Source organism: Pristiophorus japonicus, chromosome 12 (assembly GCF_044704955.1).
Source record: "Pristiophorus japonicus isolate sPriJap1 chromosome 12, sPriJap1.hap1, whole genome shotgun sequence".
NCBI classification, from domain to species: Eukaryota; Metazoa; Chordata; class Chondrichthyes; family Pristiophoridae; genus Pristiophorus; species Pristiophorus japonicus.
The window spans coordinates 114,640,487-114,656,953 of NC_091988.1; the positions used below are offsets into that span (position 1 = coordinate 114,640,487).

Genomic DNA, 16,467 nt, shown 5'->3' on the forward strand with positions numbered 1-16,467 from the left:
GCCAATATGGATCATCCACAGTACTTCTGGCTGAAGCTGGTTGCTGTCACGTACGTACTTTTGGGATCACTAGCCACTAGATGGCATCACTGTTGGAGGCCATCGTGCAGCCCAAGTACAAGAGGCCAGCCATTTTGTATATTAATCACTTTTGGCCTTAATAAAGCAGAGCCAAGGTCATACCTCTTGGAGTTAAACATTACTCAGTCTAAGTTATTGCATACACAAAGTTGCAAACACTTCAGCACACTCATACTGGTCTCCATCATCATTGAAGATGGGGATATTCATGGAACCACCTCCTCCCGTTAGTTGTTTAATAGTCCACCTGCCATTCACGACTGGATGTGGCAGGACTGCAGAGCTTTGATCTGATCCATTGATTGTGGGATCGCTTAGCCCGGTCTATGGCATGCTGCTTCCATTGATTAGCATGGTGTACTGCTCCTGATATGCTCTTCTACACTCATTGAACCAGGGTTGGTCCCTTGGCTTGATGGTAATGGTAGAGTGAGGGATATGCTGGGCCGTGAGGTTATAGTGGAATACAATTCTGCTGCTGATGGCCCACAGCACCTCATGGATGCCCAGTTTTGAGCTGCTAGATCTGTTCTGAATCGATCCCATTTAGCACTGTAGTAGTGCCACACAACACGATGGAGGGTGTCCTCAATGCTGTCATGGACAGATGCATCTGCGACAGGTAGATTGGTGACGAGGTCAAGCAGGATTTTCCCTCGTTTGTTCCCTCACCACCTACCACAGGCCCAATCTGCCAGCTATGTCCTTCAGGACTCAGCCAGCAGTGGTGCTACAAGCCACTCTTGGTGATGGACATTGAAGTCCTCCACCCAGATACAAGTCACATTGATCTCTGCTTGGAGAACCTTGGGCTCCAGCTAGCCTTAACAATTTCATGTTGGTTCAATGAATACAGGAGATTCTTTGAAGAAATCTTGGCCTTTTAGGCAAGGGCTACACATGGTCCATGCAAAGCCAATTCACCAATTCAAGGAGCAGAAAGTTGAAGTACTGAACTTTCTAAACTCAGCAGTTTAGCAGGTAGGGCTAGCAGAGGGACAATATCCAATAATAGATTTAATGAGTACTTTCACACAAAAGCAAAATACTGCAGATGCTGGAATTGGAAATAAACAGAAAATGCTGGAAATCTGTGGGTCAGGCAGCAGCTGAGGAGAGCGAAACAGAGTTAATGTTTCAGGTCGATGACCCTTCGTCAGAACAGATGTTGCCTGACCCACAGATTTCCAGCACTTTGTTTTTATTATTAGTGAGTACCCGCCTCTTGCTGGGAAAATACATTGCAACCATCTCTGATGAGAATTGTTTCAGGTGCTCTTATTGAACCGTATAAGATTCTGAGGGGGCTGGACAGGATAGATGCAGAGAGGATGTTTCCCCTTGTGGGGGAAATCTAGAACTAGGGGGTATAGTTTCAGAATAAGGGGTTGCCCATTTAAAATGGAAATGAGGAGGAATTTCTTCTGAGGCCAGTGAATCTTTGGAATTCTCTGCCCGAGAGCTGTGGAGGCTGGGTCATTGAATATATTTAAGGTGGATATAGACAGATTTTTGAATGATGAGAGTCAAGGGTTATGGGGAGCAGGCAAGAAAGTGGAGTTGAGGCCAGGATCAGATCAGCCATGATCTTATTGAATGGTGGAGCAGGCTCCAGGGACCATATGGCCTACTCCTGTTCTTATTAGAATCAGTTAGAGGGAATCGGAAGATTACATGGTAGGTGTTTGATCATCCTAGATTGTATTGCAAGAGGTAGTCAAAGTTAATTCCATAAACCAATCCAGTTTAAAAATAGGGACAAGTCTCTGTGGCCATGCACCAAGGAGATCTGGTAAAATTGAAGTCAATGGGAATCAGGAGGATTCATTGGTTGAAGTCATAACTAGTGCAAAGGAAGATGGTTGTGGTGTTTGGAGGTCAATCATCTCATCCCCAGGACATTGCTGCAAGAGTTTCTCAGGGCAGTGTTCCAGGCCCAACCATCTTCAGCTGCTTCATCAATGACCTTCCTCCAACAAAGTCCCAAAGTGGGGATGTTCACTGATGCTTGCACTCGCCATTCATAATTCCTCAGATTGAACAGTCCATGCCCACATGCAGCAAGATCTGGACAACATCCTGGCTTGGGCTGATAAGTGGCAAGTAACATTCATGCCACACAAGTGCCAGGCAATGACCATCTCCAAACAGAGAGTCTAACCATCGCCCCTTGACATTCAACAGCAGTACCATCATATCCCAACAAAATCCTGGGAGTCACCACTGGCCAGAAATTTATCTGGACCAGCCACAAATAGTGTGGCTACAAGAGCAGGTCAGAGGTTGGGTATTGTGTGGTGACTTAACTCACCTCCAGACTCCCCAAAGCCTTTCCACCATCTACAAAGCAAAAATCAGGTGCGATGGCATACTCTCCAGTTGCCTGGATGAGTGCAGCTCCAACAACACTCAAGAAGCTCGACACCATCCAGGACAAAGCAGCCCACTTGATCAGCATTCCATCCACCACCTTAAACATTGGGGGACAAGGGCAGCAGGCACATGGGAGCACCATCACCTGCAAATAAAATTACATCTTATCCTGACTTGGAAGTATATTGCTGTTCCTTCATAGCTGCTGGGTCAAAATCCTGGAATTCTCTCCCTAACTGCACTGTGGGAGAATCTCCACCACACAGACTGAAACAGCTCACCACCACCTTCTCAAGGCCAACTAGGGATAGGCAATAAATGCCAGCCTTGCCAGCAACATCCACATCCTGTGACTGAATTAAAATATATATTTCCTGCTTGCCAAAAACAGCTGAATTTTCCACAAAATGATTCGATGAGCTATTTGGTCATCTGAGATCAGCAGGCACGCCATGCAGCCCTGCGCCCACGCCCCCCACCCCCAATCACCATGCACTCCCTTAACTCTACCCCCACTCCCTTCACCCCACAATTGGCAGCCGTGACTTGGCGGTCGAGGCTCCAATTTCTGGAATTCTCTCCCGAAATCCCTCAGCTTCATTCTCCTCCTTCAACCAAGCTTTTAGTCACCCCTAACGTCCCCTTGTCTGGCCTGTTTTCTGATTGCACTGCTGTGCAGCACCTTGGGATATTTTTCTATACTAAAGGTGGTACAAGTCAAGTTGTTGTTGAAAGTTGCCTTACCGTTTTTGCACTTTTGATGCTGTTCAATTTGTTGCGCAATTCCTGCGTCTCGGCAAACAGAGCCTTACTCACAGCTTGATAGTCAGCCGCTGCTTTGGAAGGATTCTGGAGGCGGTTTTCACACATCTGAAACCACAGCAGAATAAATTTACCTCGAGGCCGAAAAAGTTATTTCACCAGTTCAACTTCCCACAGCCGACTACAGGATCTTAAGGAGCTCCCAGATTTAATTCATTAATTAGCTTCACGACTTTATTCAGGATAGAGCCCATTTACAGGACCGAATGGTCTGAATGGCCCGTATTGCAGCAGCAGTTTTGCCATTTGTGCCCAGCGAACGAGCATCACTGCCACGACAAGCCAAATGTGGAACTGCAAAGACTGAACAGTGGCACAGAAACCCCACCAACAGGTCTCCATGGTAGCCTTGGGGCATTCTCGCAGTTTTACCTTTGTGGTACAGCCTGCTCCACAATGCCCATGTTTTGGTAATTTGGTATCGCTGTGTGGGTTTTGTGGGCTACTCCAACCTGAGAGAGGACACCACCGCAGGTCGGGAGTATAAGAGCTGGAGCATGCCACTGCAGCTCCCAGCACGAGCTGACAAATGTGCAACAGCTGAGGTAGGTGATGTCATCAGGACCCTTAAGATGGAGTGACAAAGTTAATTCGGAAACTAGGGTCCTGAACTTAAAGGTAACTTCGACTGAGGCGTGAATTGGCTAGAATAGACTGGCAGAGGATACTTAAAGGGTTGACGGTGGATAAGCAATGGCAAACATTTAACTATCACATGGATGAACTTCAGCAATTGTACATCCCTGTCTGGAGTAAAAAAAAACAGGAAGGTGGCTCAACCGTGGCTAACAAGGGAAATTAAGGATAGGTTAAAACCAAGGAAGAGGCATATAAATTGGCTAGAAAAAGCAACAAATCTGAGGACTGGGAGAAATTTAGAATTCAGGAGGACTAAGGGTTTAATTAAGAGGGGGAAAATAGAGTACGAGGGGGGAAGCTTGCAGGGAACATAAAAACTGACTGCAAAAGCTTCTATAAATACAAGAGGAGAAAAAGATTAGTAAAGACAAACATAGGTCCCTTGCAGTCAGATTCAGGTGAATTTATAATTGGGAACAAAGAAATGGCAGACCAATTGAACCAATACTTCGGTTCTGTCTTCACAAAGATACAAATAACTTTCCGAATGTACTAGGGGATAGTGGGTCGAGTGAGAATGAGGAACTGAAAGATATCCTTATTAGGTGGGAAATAGTGTTAGGGAAATTGATGGAATTGAAGGCAGATAAATCCCTGGCTCCTGAGTCTGCATCCCAGAGTACTTAAGGAAGTGGCCCTAGAAATAGTGGATGCATTGATCATTTTCCAACAATCTATCAACTCTGGATCACTTCCTATGGACTGGAGGGTAGCTAATGTAACACCACTTTTTTAAAAAAAGAGAAAAAACACAGGTAATTATAGACTGGTTAGCCCAACATCAGTAGTGGGGAAAATGTTGGAATCGATCATGAAGGACGAAATAGCAGCGCATTTGGAAAGCAGTGACAGGATCGGATCGAGTCATCATGGATTTATGAAAGGGAAATCATGCTTGACAAATCTTCTGGAATTTTGAGGCTGTAACTAGTAGAGTGGACAAGGGAGAACCAGTGGATGTAGTGTATTTGAACGTTCAAAAGGCTTTTGACAAGGTCCTGCACTAGAGATTGGTGTGCAAAATTAAAGCACATGGTATTGGGGGTAATGTATAGGCGTGGATAGAGAACTGGTTGGCAGACAGGAAGCAGAGAGTCGGGATAAACGGGTCCTTTTCAGGAGGCAGGTAGTGACTAGTGGGGTGCTGCAGGGCTCAGTGCTGGGACTCTAGCTCTTTACAATATACATTAACAATTTAGGTGAAGGAATATAGAGTGTAATATCTCCAAGTTTGCAGATGACACTAAACTGGGTGACAGTGTGAGCTGTGAGGAGGATGCTAAGAGGCTGCAGGGTGACTTGGCCAGGTTAGGTGAGTGGACAAATACATGGCAGATGCAGTATAATGTGGGTAAATGTGAGGTTATCCATTTTGGGGGCAAAAACAAAGGCAGAATATTATCTGAATGGCAGCAGACTAGAAAAAGGGGAGGTGCAACAAGACCTGGGTGTCATGGTTCATCAGTCACTGAAAGCGGGCATGCAGGTACAGCAGGTGGTAAAAGGCAAATGCTATGCTGGCCTTCATAGCTAGGGGATTTGAGTACAGGAGCAGGGAGGTCTTACTGCAGTTGTACAGGGCCTTGGTGAGGCCTCACCTGGAATAGTGTTCAGTTTTGGTCTCCTAGTCTGAGGAAGGACATTCTTGCTATTGAGAGAGTGCAGTGAAGGATCACCAGACTGATTCCAGTGATGGCTGGGCTGTCATATGAGGAGACTGGATCAACTGGGCCTTTATTCACTGGTGTTTAAAAGGTTGAGGGGATCTCAGAACAGAAGATTCTGACAGGACTGGACAGGTTAGATGCAGGAAGAATGTTCTCAATGTTGGGGGAAGTCCAGAACCAGGGGACATGGTCTTTGAATAAGGGGTAGGCCATTTAGGACTGAGATGAGGAGAAACTTCTTCACTCAGAGTTGTTAACCTGTGGAATTCCCTGCCAGAGTTGTTGATGCCAGTTCATTGGATATATTCAAGAAGGAGTTAGATATGGCCCTTACGGTTAAGGAGATCAAGGAGTATGGAGAAAAAGCAGGAAAGGGGTACTGAAGGAATGATCAACCATGATCTTATTGAATGGCGGTGCAGGCTCGAAGGACCAAATGGCCTACTCCTGCACCTATTTTCTATGTTTCTGTGACCCAGGTTGCCATTTAGAGTGTGGGCAGGAGCATCGGTGGGGCCCTGGTAAAGCAGAGGAGCAGGAAGGTCGTGGCGGACTTGCAACGAGTGATTGGGGCAGAGGAGCGATGAAGGGATCATGGCTGAGATGTGCTGGGTGATCGTGACGGAGGTTTGGCAAATGTTTGGTGTGGAGGTGCAGCAAATGAGGCTAGAGCCCAAAAGAGCTGAGGGCTTGGGGCAGCGCAGGCCAGCCCACACTGCAATACTTGTGCGCACTAGGTCCGTGCAGCAGAGCAGGTCTCCGGTTGTCCTGGTTCAACCCTTGCCACTGGATAAAAACCCAGCTGTCAAGCCCGTGTGGTTGCGGATGCGCAATGGCTACCACACGTTAAAAGGGAGTGTGGTGGTGGCAGGAAGAACCTCAGTTCTAGACAAAGTAGAAATATTTGAACAAACTGCCTGAAGGTCAACCAGAGAACACAGCTTGAAGATAATTGGGAAGGAACAGTTATGATCTGGAACACATTGCCTGAAAGGGTGGTGGAAGCAGATTCAATAGTAATTTTCAAAACTGAACAGGATAAAAACTTGCAGGGCTATGGGGATAGAGCAAGGAGTGGGATGAATTAGGACAGTAACAATAGGCTTTGAGATTCAATAAATAGAACAAAAATGGTCTCAGTCCCATGGGAATCAAGATTGACACTGGACCATACCAGGACATCAGCTGTGTGGAGATGGTTTCTTAGGAATTTATATAGCGCCTTTCACGACCACCAGACGTCTTAAAGCACTTTACAACCAATTAAGTACTTTTGGAGTGAAGTCACTGTTGTAATGTGGGAAACGCAGCAGCCAAGTTGTGCACAACAAGCTCCCACAAACAGCAGAGATAATCAACATAACATTAAAAAAAAGATTGAGATAAATATTGGCCAGGACACTGGGATTAACTTCCCTGCTCCTCTTCGAAATAGAGCCATAGGATCTTTTACATCCACGAGCGCAGATGGGGCATCAGTTTAACGTTTCATCTGAAAGACAGCACCCGAGTGCAGTGCTCCCTCAGCACTGCACTGGAGTGTCAGCTTAGATTTTTTTGTCTGCTCAAGTCCCTGGAGTGGGACTTGAACCCACAACCTTCAGGCTCAGAGGAGAGGAGCTACCCTCTGAGCCATAGCCGACACTTGCACTGAATGAAGAGAAATTACCATCATTTACAGATAGGTCAAAGAAAATTGACATTTACCAGAATTGGACATCTTTTAGAAGGATCGACAAATTAAGTTTGACAATATCACAATACAAAGACAAATTGTATCAAAATGCATCTTTGCCATAATATAAATTAGTGATATTTGGATTTTTCCACTTGGCCAAACTAAACATTTGGCCATGTATTTGTGAAGCCAATGCTGCCCAATAGTTCAGTTACAACACCTCACACACACAAGGTACCTTAACAATTTCAGCGATAGTGCCTGGTGGCTGATTTTCTGTTCTCAGCACCATTTCCTCGATCAACTGTTCCAACGGCGGGCTGAGAACTCGTTCTTCATCGTCACTTAGACTCCAATCCAGCGCCTTATAAATTAGCACTCCCAGAGAGTCAACAACCTGAAACAAGCCACATTCCTGATTAAATATCAAAGCAGTTAAACAAGGCCGATCCCACTAGATTCAGTTTTATAGAAAGTTGGGACCAGAGAAAGTGCAGCAATGATGACCTGAAATGGGTAACCAGATTAAGCGAGCCACATCACAACCCATTTGGTGAAAAAGGCCCATTATATTAATGCTGGTTCCTCATGAGTGAGGAAATTACACAGCAGCACTGAAAGTTAGAAAAGTATAAAAATACTTCAGCAAGGCACTCACTTCAACATGCATTAGAAACAGGCCATTGGATTTAGAATGGATGTAACCAGCCCGATGCCCAATTAACTCCGACATTACCAGCCAGGGAAAAAACAATCAGTGACCAAATAGCAGTCATTTTTTCCTTTAATACACAAGTTTTCAAAATAGCATTTCCATTCCAGCATTAGCTCAGAAGAAGCCACAATGGAAGAGCAACTGTGTTAACTGAGCCCCTAAACCCACACCTTGTGAACATAGGTTCAACAGTGGTGTTCCGCAGGGGTTGGGACTCAGACCACTGCTTTTCTGGATATATATTGCCGATTTGGATGTGGGTGTACAGGGCACAATTTCAATATTTGCAGACGATACAAAACTTGGAAGTATAATGAACAGTGAGGAGGATAGCGATAGACTTCAGGAGGATATAGACAGGCTGGTGAAATGGGCAGACACGTGGCAGATGAGATTTAACGCAGAAAAGTGCAAAGTGATATTTTTGGTAAAAAGAATGAGGAGCGGAAATATGCATGAACAGAGAGACCTGGGGTATGTGCACACAAATTGTTGGGTGGCAAGACAGGTTGAGAAAGTGGTTAAAGTTTACAGGATCCTGGCCCGCATGAATAAAGGCAGAGAGTACAAAAGATTGGAAATGAAGAACCATCTGTATTTAAAAAAAAAAAAAACTGGTTCAGCTTCAACTGGAATTGTCCAATTCTGGGCCCCGCACTTTGGGAAGGATGTGAAGACCTTAGAGAGGGTGCAGAAAAGATTTGAGAATGAGTCCAGGGATAAGGACTTCAGTTACATGGATAGACTGGAGAAGCTGGGGTTTGTTCTCCTTAGAGTAGAGAAGATTTGATAGATGTGTTCAAAATCATGGGGTCTGGACAGAGTAGAGAAAAACACTGTTGGTAGAAGGGTGGAGAACCAGAGATTTAAGGTAATTGGCAAAAGAACCAAAGGCGACACAAAAAACAGTGAGTGGTTAGGATCTGGAATTCATGGCCTGAAAGGGTGGTGGAGGCAGACTCGATCACTGCTTTCACAAGGGAATTGGATAAGTACCTGAAGGAGAAAAAATGCAGGGCTATGGGGAAAGGGTGGGGAGTGGGATGAGCTGAGGTGCTCTTGGAGAGCTGGCACAGGCTCAATGGGCTGAATGGTTACAACATGGAAGGCGGCCATTCTATGATTCTATTCTCTGATTCAACAGGATAGGGTCGGCCCTTGACTAACAGCCAAGTGTACAGATCAATACCAATGAGATAGTTCAAGAGGTACTTGTGGGCCAAGCTAAAACAGCTCATGCCATCAAGCTACGAAATAATGGAAGGCCTTCTGGCATGTGTATATGATTAATAACTAAAAAGCTAAGGCCAAAACTTCTTCAAGGACCAGTTGAGAAAAGGCTCACCATTTCTGATCAGTTTAATGGGTTAGCTTCAATTTTCAACTGGACCTTTGATAAATACTCAAGGTGAGGCCTTCATCAGTAGTAGATAGTGATGAGCATTGAGGTGGAGATCAGGATGGTGAAATGGACAGAAGCAGGGCAGATGGAGTTCAATGCAGAGAGGTGTAAAGTGATGCACTTTAGGAAGATTAATATGGAAAGACTGTATACAATAAAAGGCATAATTTTGAAAAGTGTAGATGAGCAGAGAGAACTTCGAGTCCATATACACAAATCTTATCAAATTGCCCTGCCACTTTTAAAGTCGGTTAAAAATAAAAACATGTTGCTTGGGTTTATAAATAGAATACAAAAGCAGAGATCATGCTCGAACAGGTTAGGCTTCAGCTGGAACATGGCAGACAATTCTGTGCACCACATGTCAGGAAAGATGTAAAGGCTTTAAAAAAATTCTCTTCATTTAATTTAATTATATATTTTTTTTAATATAGAAGTGTACAGAGGAGGTTCACCAGAGATGTGGGACTTCGGTTAGGAGGAGGTTGGAAAAGTTAGGAATGTTCTCCTTGGAACAGAGGTGGTCAAGGGCAGCAATGTGGCCACGCCATGCTCAGGACATCCCGTGCAGTCAGCTCACCAGCTTTTCAATGGGGGGAAACCCATCCTGCGCGGTATTGTGAATGGGCCGTGCAAATCCCTACAGGGGCCGCGCACACAAAACAAATTAAAGGGAACATTGGTTCAGGAGGTGACTTAGTAAGTGGTTTTCAAAGGCGAGAAGTGGTTTGCAGAGGAGAAAAACCATTCCTTCTGGTAAGTGGGTCAATAACCAGAGGTCAAAGACTCACCATCATTGGCAAAAGATCTAGCAGGGAGACTAGGAGAAATGCTTTCACTCTTGTGGGGATTTGGAATGCTCTACCTGAAGAGATGGTGGAAGCAGATTCCATAAATAATCTAAAAAGGGAGCTGGACAGCTCCTGCAGGATCACTGACAAAGCAAGGATGTGGGACTCACTACAACTGCGTTTAAGGAGCCAGCACAGGCACGATGGGCCGAATGGCCTCTTTCTGTGCTATCAATTTCTATGATTCTATGAAAAAAAATTGGAGAGACTATGATGGAATTCAGTATAGAAGTGTGGCAATCTGGTGTTCAGGCTGGCAGCAAAGGACATTGAAAGGTCCTTTAACAGTGAAAAGAAACTTGGCTGCCCCTCTTGAGCAAAAGCAGTCTGGAACAGATGCAGGTAGAAAGAACTGGACACATTATTTCCAAGACATGAATTCCACAACCCAAAAACACAAACTTAATTCCAGCATTTAGTGAAAGCCTACTCTTGCTGTTCCCGAGGAAGTGGTGGACACAATTTACAGCCAAGCTTCTTCATGGGGAACCCCCACAAACAATGTCATGGGATGTCACATGACAGTGAGGGAACTAGGCAGTTACCTTGTTAAAGGAGCAGGTGGAGTGTCACAACCAGCTACTGAGAACACAAAATAAAGCCTAGGAACACAAGAAAAGGAGGCAGCCATTCAGCCCCTCGAGTAGCAGGGAAAATACTAGAATCTATTAGGGACATGGTAACAGGCCACTTAAATCAATGCGATCAGGCAGTCAACATGGATTTAATCAAGGGAAATCATGTTTGACAAATCTAAGTTTTTTGAGGCTACAACTAGCAGGGTAGATAAGGGGGAACCAGTGGATGTAGTGTATTAGTATTTTCAAAAAGTATTCAATAAGTTACCAGAGACAAGATTACACAAAATTAGGGCTCATGGGAATGGGGACAATATATTAGCATGGATGGAGGATTGGTTAACAGACAAAACAGAAGGAATAAACAGGTCATTTTCAGGTTGGAAGGCTGCCACAAGGATCAGTGCTGGGGCTTCAGCTATTTACAATCTATATCAATTACGAGGGGTCAGTGTAATGTGTCCAAGTTTGCCGATGACAAAGTTGGGTGGGAATGTAAGCTGTGAGGAGGACAGAGGCTGCCAAGGGGTATAGACAGGTTAAGAGTGGGCAAGAAGATGGCAGATTGAATATAATGACATGTGAAGCTATCCACTTTGGTAAGAAAAATAGAAAAGCAGAATTTTAATTTTTTTTAATTATTAAATGAAAGACTGGAAAATGTTGGTATTCAGAGACCTCAGTGCCCTTGTATACAAATCACAAAGTCAACATGCAGGTACAGAAAGCAACCAGGAAAGGAAATGGTATATTAACATACTCTCCTATACCTTGTAAAGAAGTCTTACTATAATTATATAGGACCATGGTGAGACTACGCTTGGAGTATTGTACAGTTTATCTCCTTATCCAAGAAAGAATATACTTGCCCTAGAGGGAGTGCAACAGAGGTTCACTAGACAGATTCCTGGGAGGAGTGGATTGCCCAGAGGAGAGATTTAGTAGACAAGGCCTACATTCTCCGGAATTTAGGAAAATGAGGGGTGATCTCAGTGAAACATAAAATTCTTAAAGGGCCTTTACAGGGTAGATGCTTCCCCTGACTGGGGATCCTAGAACTAAGAGGCACAGTCTCAGAGTAAGGGGTCAGAGTTTACCACTTACAACGGAGATTAAAGAGAAATTTCTTCAAAGGGTTGTGGATGCTACGTCATTGAGTCATCAGTCCCTTGAAATCGAGGAAGACCTGCTTCCACCGAGTTCTCAGGTGACTGAACAGTCCAATATAGGAATTACAGTCCGTCACAGGTGGAACAGACAGTCGTTGAGGGAAAGGGTGGGTGGGACTCGTTTGCTGCACGCTCCTTCCGCTGCCTGCACTCGATTTCTGCATGCTCCTGGCGATGAGACTCGAGGTGCTCAGCCCCCTCTCGGATGCACTTCCTCCACTTAGGGTGGTCTTTGGTTAGGGACTGCCATGTGTTGGTGGGGATGTTGCATTTTATCAACATTTCCTCTGCCCACCTTTGAACTCCTACACGGCAAGTGAGCCCGAGTAGAGGATTTGCTTTGGGAGTCTTGTCAGGCACGCGAACAATGTGGCCCGCCCAGCAGAGCTGGTCAAGTATCGTCAGTACTTCGATGCTGGCCTGGTCGAGGATGCTAACGTTGGTGAGTCTGTCCTTCCAGGAGCTTTGCAGGATCTTGGAGACATCGTTGGTGTTATTTTTCCAGCGATTTGAAGTGTGCACTGTATATGGTCCATGTCTCAGCCATACAGGAACTCAATCATTGAATATGTTCAAGATAGATTGCTAGATTTTAAGGGGATCAAGGGATATGGGGATAGAATAGGTAAGTGGAGTTAAGGGAGATTAGCCATGATCCTATTGAATTGCAGAGCAGGCTCAAAGGGCCGAATGGCCTACTCCTGCTCCTATGTTATGCTCTCTCTCCGGAATGGCCTGGCTCTGATTTTAAGGTTATGTTTCTTGTCCTAGGACTCCCTCCACTAGCTAAAAAATTTTTTCCATATCTACCCGATGAATTCCTTTCAGATTCCTAAAAATCTCCATCAAATCACCCCATACCCTTCTATATTACAGGAAATACAAGCGACTTTATATAATCACAATCAAATCCTTGAAACCCTGGCAACATTCAGATGAATTGGTGCTGTACTCCATCCAAGGCCAATATATCCTTAAAAGGAGAGGTGCCCTGAAACACACAAAAAATACTGCAAATGTGGTCTAACTAGGGCTTTGTATAGCTGCAGCAAACATGCTCCTCTAGTTTTAAAGGCCAAGATTCCATTAGCCTCTAGTTGTGCATGTACCGGACTACTACATTTTACTGATTGGTGTACATGGATCCCTAAATCTCTAGATCGCCACTGTTACTAGCTTACCACTACTTAATTCTCAGATCTATCAGTTTTTGGTCCAAAATGGATGCCCTCGCACTTACTTGCATTGAAAGCCATCTGCCAGTTATGCCCACTCACTTAATCAATGTCTGATTTTATGCCTACTTAGTATACCACCAATATTTGAGTCATTGGCAAACTTGAATATATGGCACACATTTATCCAAGTCATAAATATAGCAAATAGCACAGATCCTTGTGGGACACCGCTGGCTACTTCCTTCCAATGAGTGTATATACCCATTATCCCTACTCTGTCTTTTCCCACCTAACCAGGTCAATAATTTGCCTTCAATTCCATGAACTTTAATTTTAGCTAACAGTCTCTTGCATGTATTGGAGCTAAACAAATTGTCTGGGAGAATTGTGTAAACTCCAAAGCTCTGCTCCCTAGGAGACATTAACATAGCAACAATTGATCCAGCTATTGCTCTAAGCATGAAACCCATCCAGCACATGCATAATGTTAATCACCTATCCAGTTTGCATGGAAAACCCATGCCCAGGCAGAAAACAAACACCAAAGATGAATTTTACAATCAACTCAAATGCAACAGATTGACACATCCTAAACAAGTTATTGTTAAGCCCGCCAAAACTAAGACAAAGAATTGCGTTTGATTTGGCGCGCAGATTAGAAAGGCTCTCAAAGTATAATTGAGGCTCTGTTTTACAGGTTAATCAGCCTTCTGAGCAGTCCTATTTTGCAGCCAAGGGACTCACATTCTATCTACACCAGCTTTGTATGCTTCAGACCTGGCAGACTTCGAGATCAGCACACCAGCTTTCGTTAACCTGGTTCTTCAGAACATCAACCAAGACAACATCACAAACGACCAGGACACCAAGCATGCTGTAGCAGCAAGGAGGCTCATGAAACAACCACCAAAATGGTAATATTGAGCCACTGCGACCAACGATTTCCAAACCAAAGTCAACTCGACAAAAACCTGAAGATTCGCAAGCTGTTTCCACTCTACAAGCTATCCCTGAGCTACCAACAGGTAAAACATTACCAAAGAGAACTTTAACCTACTGCTGAAGGATAAAGTGGGTACTTACCTCAAGTCCAATACGTGCCCTACCGCATCAGCAGACACCACCCAACTGAAAACTATGCAGCAAGTCTTCCACGACGTTCGGGGTACGGCAAGCAGAACCTAGAGCCCAGCAAACCCCGAAACCACAAAACACTGCTAACTGTCAATAAGAGAATTGGTGAGCATTATCCCTGTTGCCCTAGAGTTTAACCTAGTTAGATTTAGCCATTGGGAGGTGGGAGGTGTATTATTTTCTGTAACCCCTTTTGTATGTGTAATAAAGTGTTCCTTATTTTAGAGATTGTAAGTTTTGACATTGATTTTATTCAGGAAAGAAAGTACAAAGTTTCTTTCACCAAAACCAGTTGTCTGCTGCACTGTCACATCCCCAAATAAATCCAAATTCTAGAACCCAGTGAGTGAGAGTGATTTGAACCACTCAGGTCAGAAGTAAACCTGACCCCCACACCACCCACTACACATGGAACCATCAAATGCCAGAAGTCCATATAAACTACATCCACAGACATCCCCTTGCCTACTACTTGAGTTATTTCCTCAAAACTCAATTGGCTCAGACAGGACCGACCCTTTACAAATCTATGTTGGCTCTCTTGAATCAGCTCACATGTGTGTGTGCTCAGTCACCCCGATTCCAATAACTTCCCTACAACAGATGTTAGACAAACAGACCATAATTTCTTCATTTCTGTCTTAACTTTCTGAAATAATGGAATTACATCTGCAATTTTGAAATCTAACTGGAACAATTCCAGAATTGAGCATGATGCAGAAGATGGTTAAAGCATCTGCAATTTCCTCACCTACTTCCTTTAAAACCCTGGGGTGGAATCATCAGGTCCTGGGAATTTGTCAGTCTTTGGTAATATTTTTTCTAATAATGTTTTCTAGCTTATAACTTGAGTTCCAGTCCTTGCATTATTATTAGTTTCCCTAGAATTACAGGATTATCCTCTTCCTCCAATGTGAAGACTGAAAAAGTAATTATTCAACAAGTCTGCCATTTCCTTATTTTCATTTGCAATTTTACTCACATCGATCACCCTCGACTACCCCCTTTTCTTCTAATATAATTGTAAAAAATGTTAATCTTCCTTGCAAGTTGTTTTTTGCAGCTCACACTTTTTGCCTTCATTTTCTCCACTTTATGGCCCCAAGTTTCCACATGATTTGCTCCCGATTTTTAGGAGCAACTGGTGTAGAACAGAGTATCTTAGAAATTGGAATTATCGTCATTTAGTTTGCTCCATTTCTAGTCAGTTGGAACAATTTCACTTTGGAACAGAATTTTTTTTTCAAAAGGGGCGTGTCCAGCCACTTAGGCCTGATTTCAAAGTTTCGTGAGTGAAAACTTAACCCAAACTAACTTAGAATGGAGTAAGTAAAGATTTTTGTACGCTCTTAAAAACCTTGTCTACACTTTAGAAAATCAGGCATAGGTTACAAATCAGGCGTAGGGAATGGGGGGGGGGGGGCGGTTTAAAGGGAAGTTTACAAACATTAAACACTTCAGTTTTACAAATAAAGAGCCATCAATAATAAATGATAACTAAATCAATAAATTAATCAAAAATTTTCTACTTAACGACTGCAGCATGCTGGGATGCCCCCCCCAGTGTGATTTGGGGGGGGGGGAAGAGAGATGGGGGGGAAGGGGGGGGGGGGGAAGAGAGATGGGGGGGGGGGGGGGGGGGGAGAGAGAGATGGGGGGGGAGAGAGAGATGGGGGGGGGAGAGAGAGATGGGGGGGGAGAGAGAGATGGGGGGGAGAGAGAGATGGGGGGGGAGAGAGAGATGGGGGGGGAGAGAGAGATGGGGGGGGAGAGAGAGATGGGGGGGGAGAGAGAGATGGGGGGGAGAGAGAGATGGGGGGGAGAGAGAGATGGGGGGGGAGAGAGAGATGGGGGGGGAGAGAGAGATGGGGGGGGAGAGAGAGATGGGGGGGGAGAGAGAGATGGGGGGGGAGAGAGAGATGGGGGGGGAGAGAGAGATGGGGGGGAGAGAGAGATGGGTGGGGGGAGAGAGAGATGGGGGGGGAGAGAGAGATGGGGGGGAGAGAGAGATGGGGGGGGAGAGAGAGATGGGGGGGGAGAGAGAGATGGGGGGGAGAGAGAGATGGGGGGGGAGAGAGAGATGGGGGGGGGAGAGAGAGATGGGGGGGGGAGAGAGATGGGGGGGGGAGAGAGATGGGGGGGGGAGAGAGAGATGGGGGGGGAGAGAGAGATGGGGGGGG

General features: G+C 44.9%; 1 protein-coding gene across 1 annotated transcript in view; it reads right to left on the reverse strand.

Annotated features, from left to right (window-relative positions):
- LOC139276849 (protein spire homolog 1-like) overlaps positions 1 to 16,467 on the reverse strand; it is a 63,020-nt gene that overhangs the window by 39,749 nt on the left and 6,804 nt on the right. The window contains exons 3-4 of the mRNA XM_070894847.1: positions 7,499 to 7,657; positions 3,199 to 3,324 (exon numbers count right to left, since the gene is read on the reverse strand). Coding sequence (XP_070750948.1) covers positions 3,199 to 3,324; positions 7,499 to 7,657 — 285 coding nt within the window. The remainder of the gene's footprint in view (positions 1 to 3,198; positions 3,325 to 7,498; positions 7,658 to 16,467) is intronic.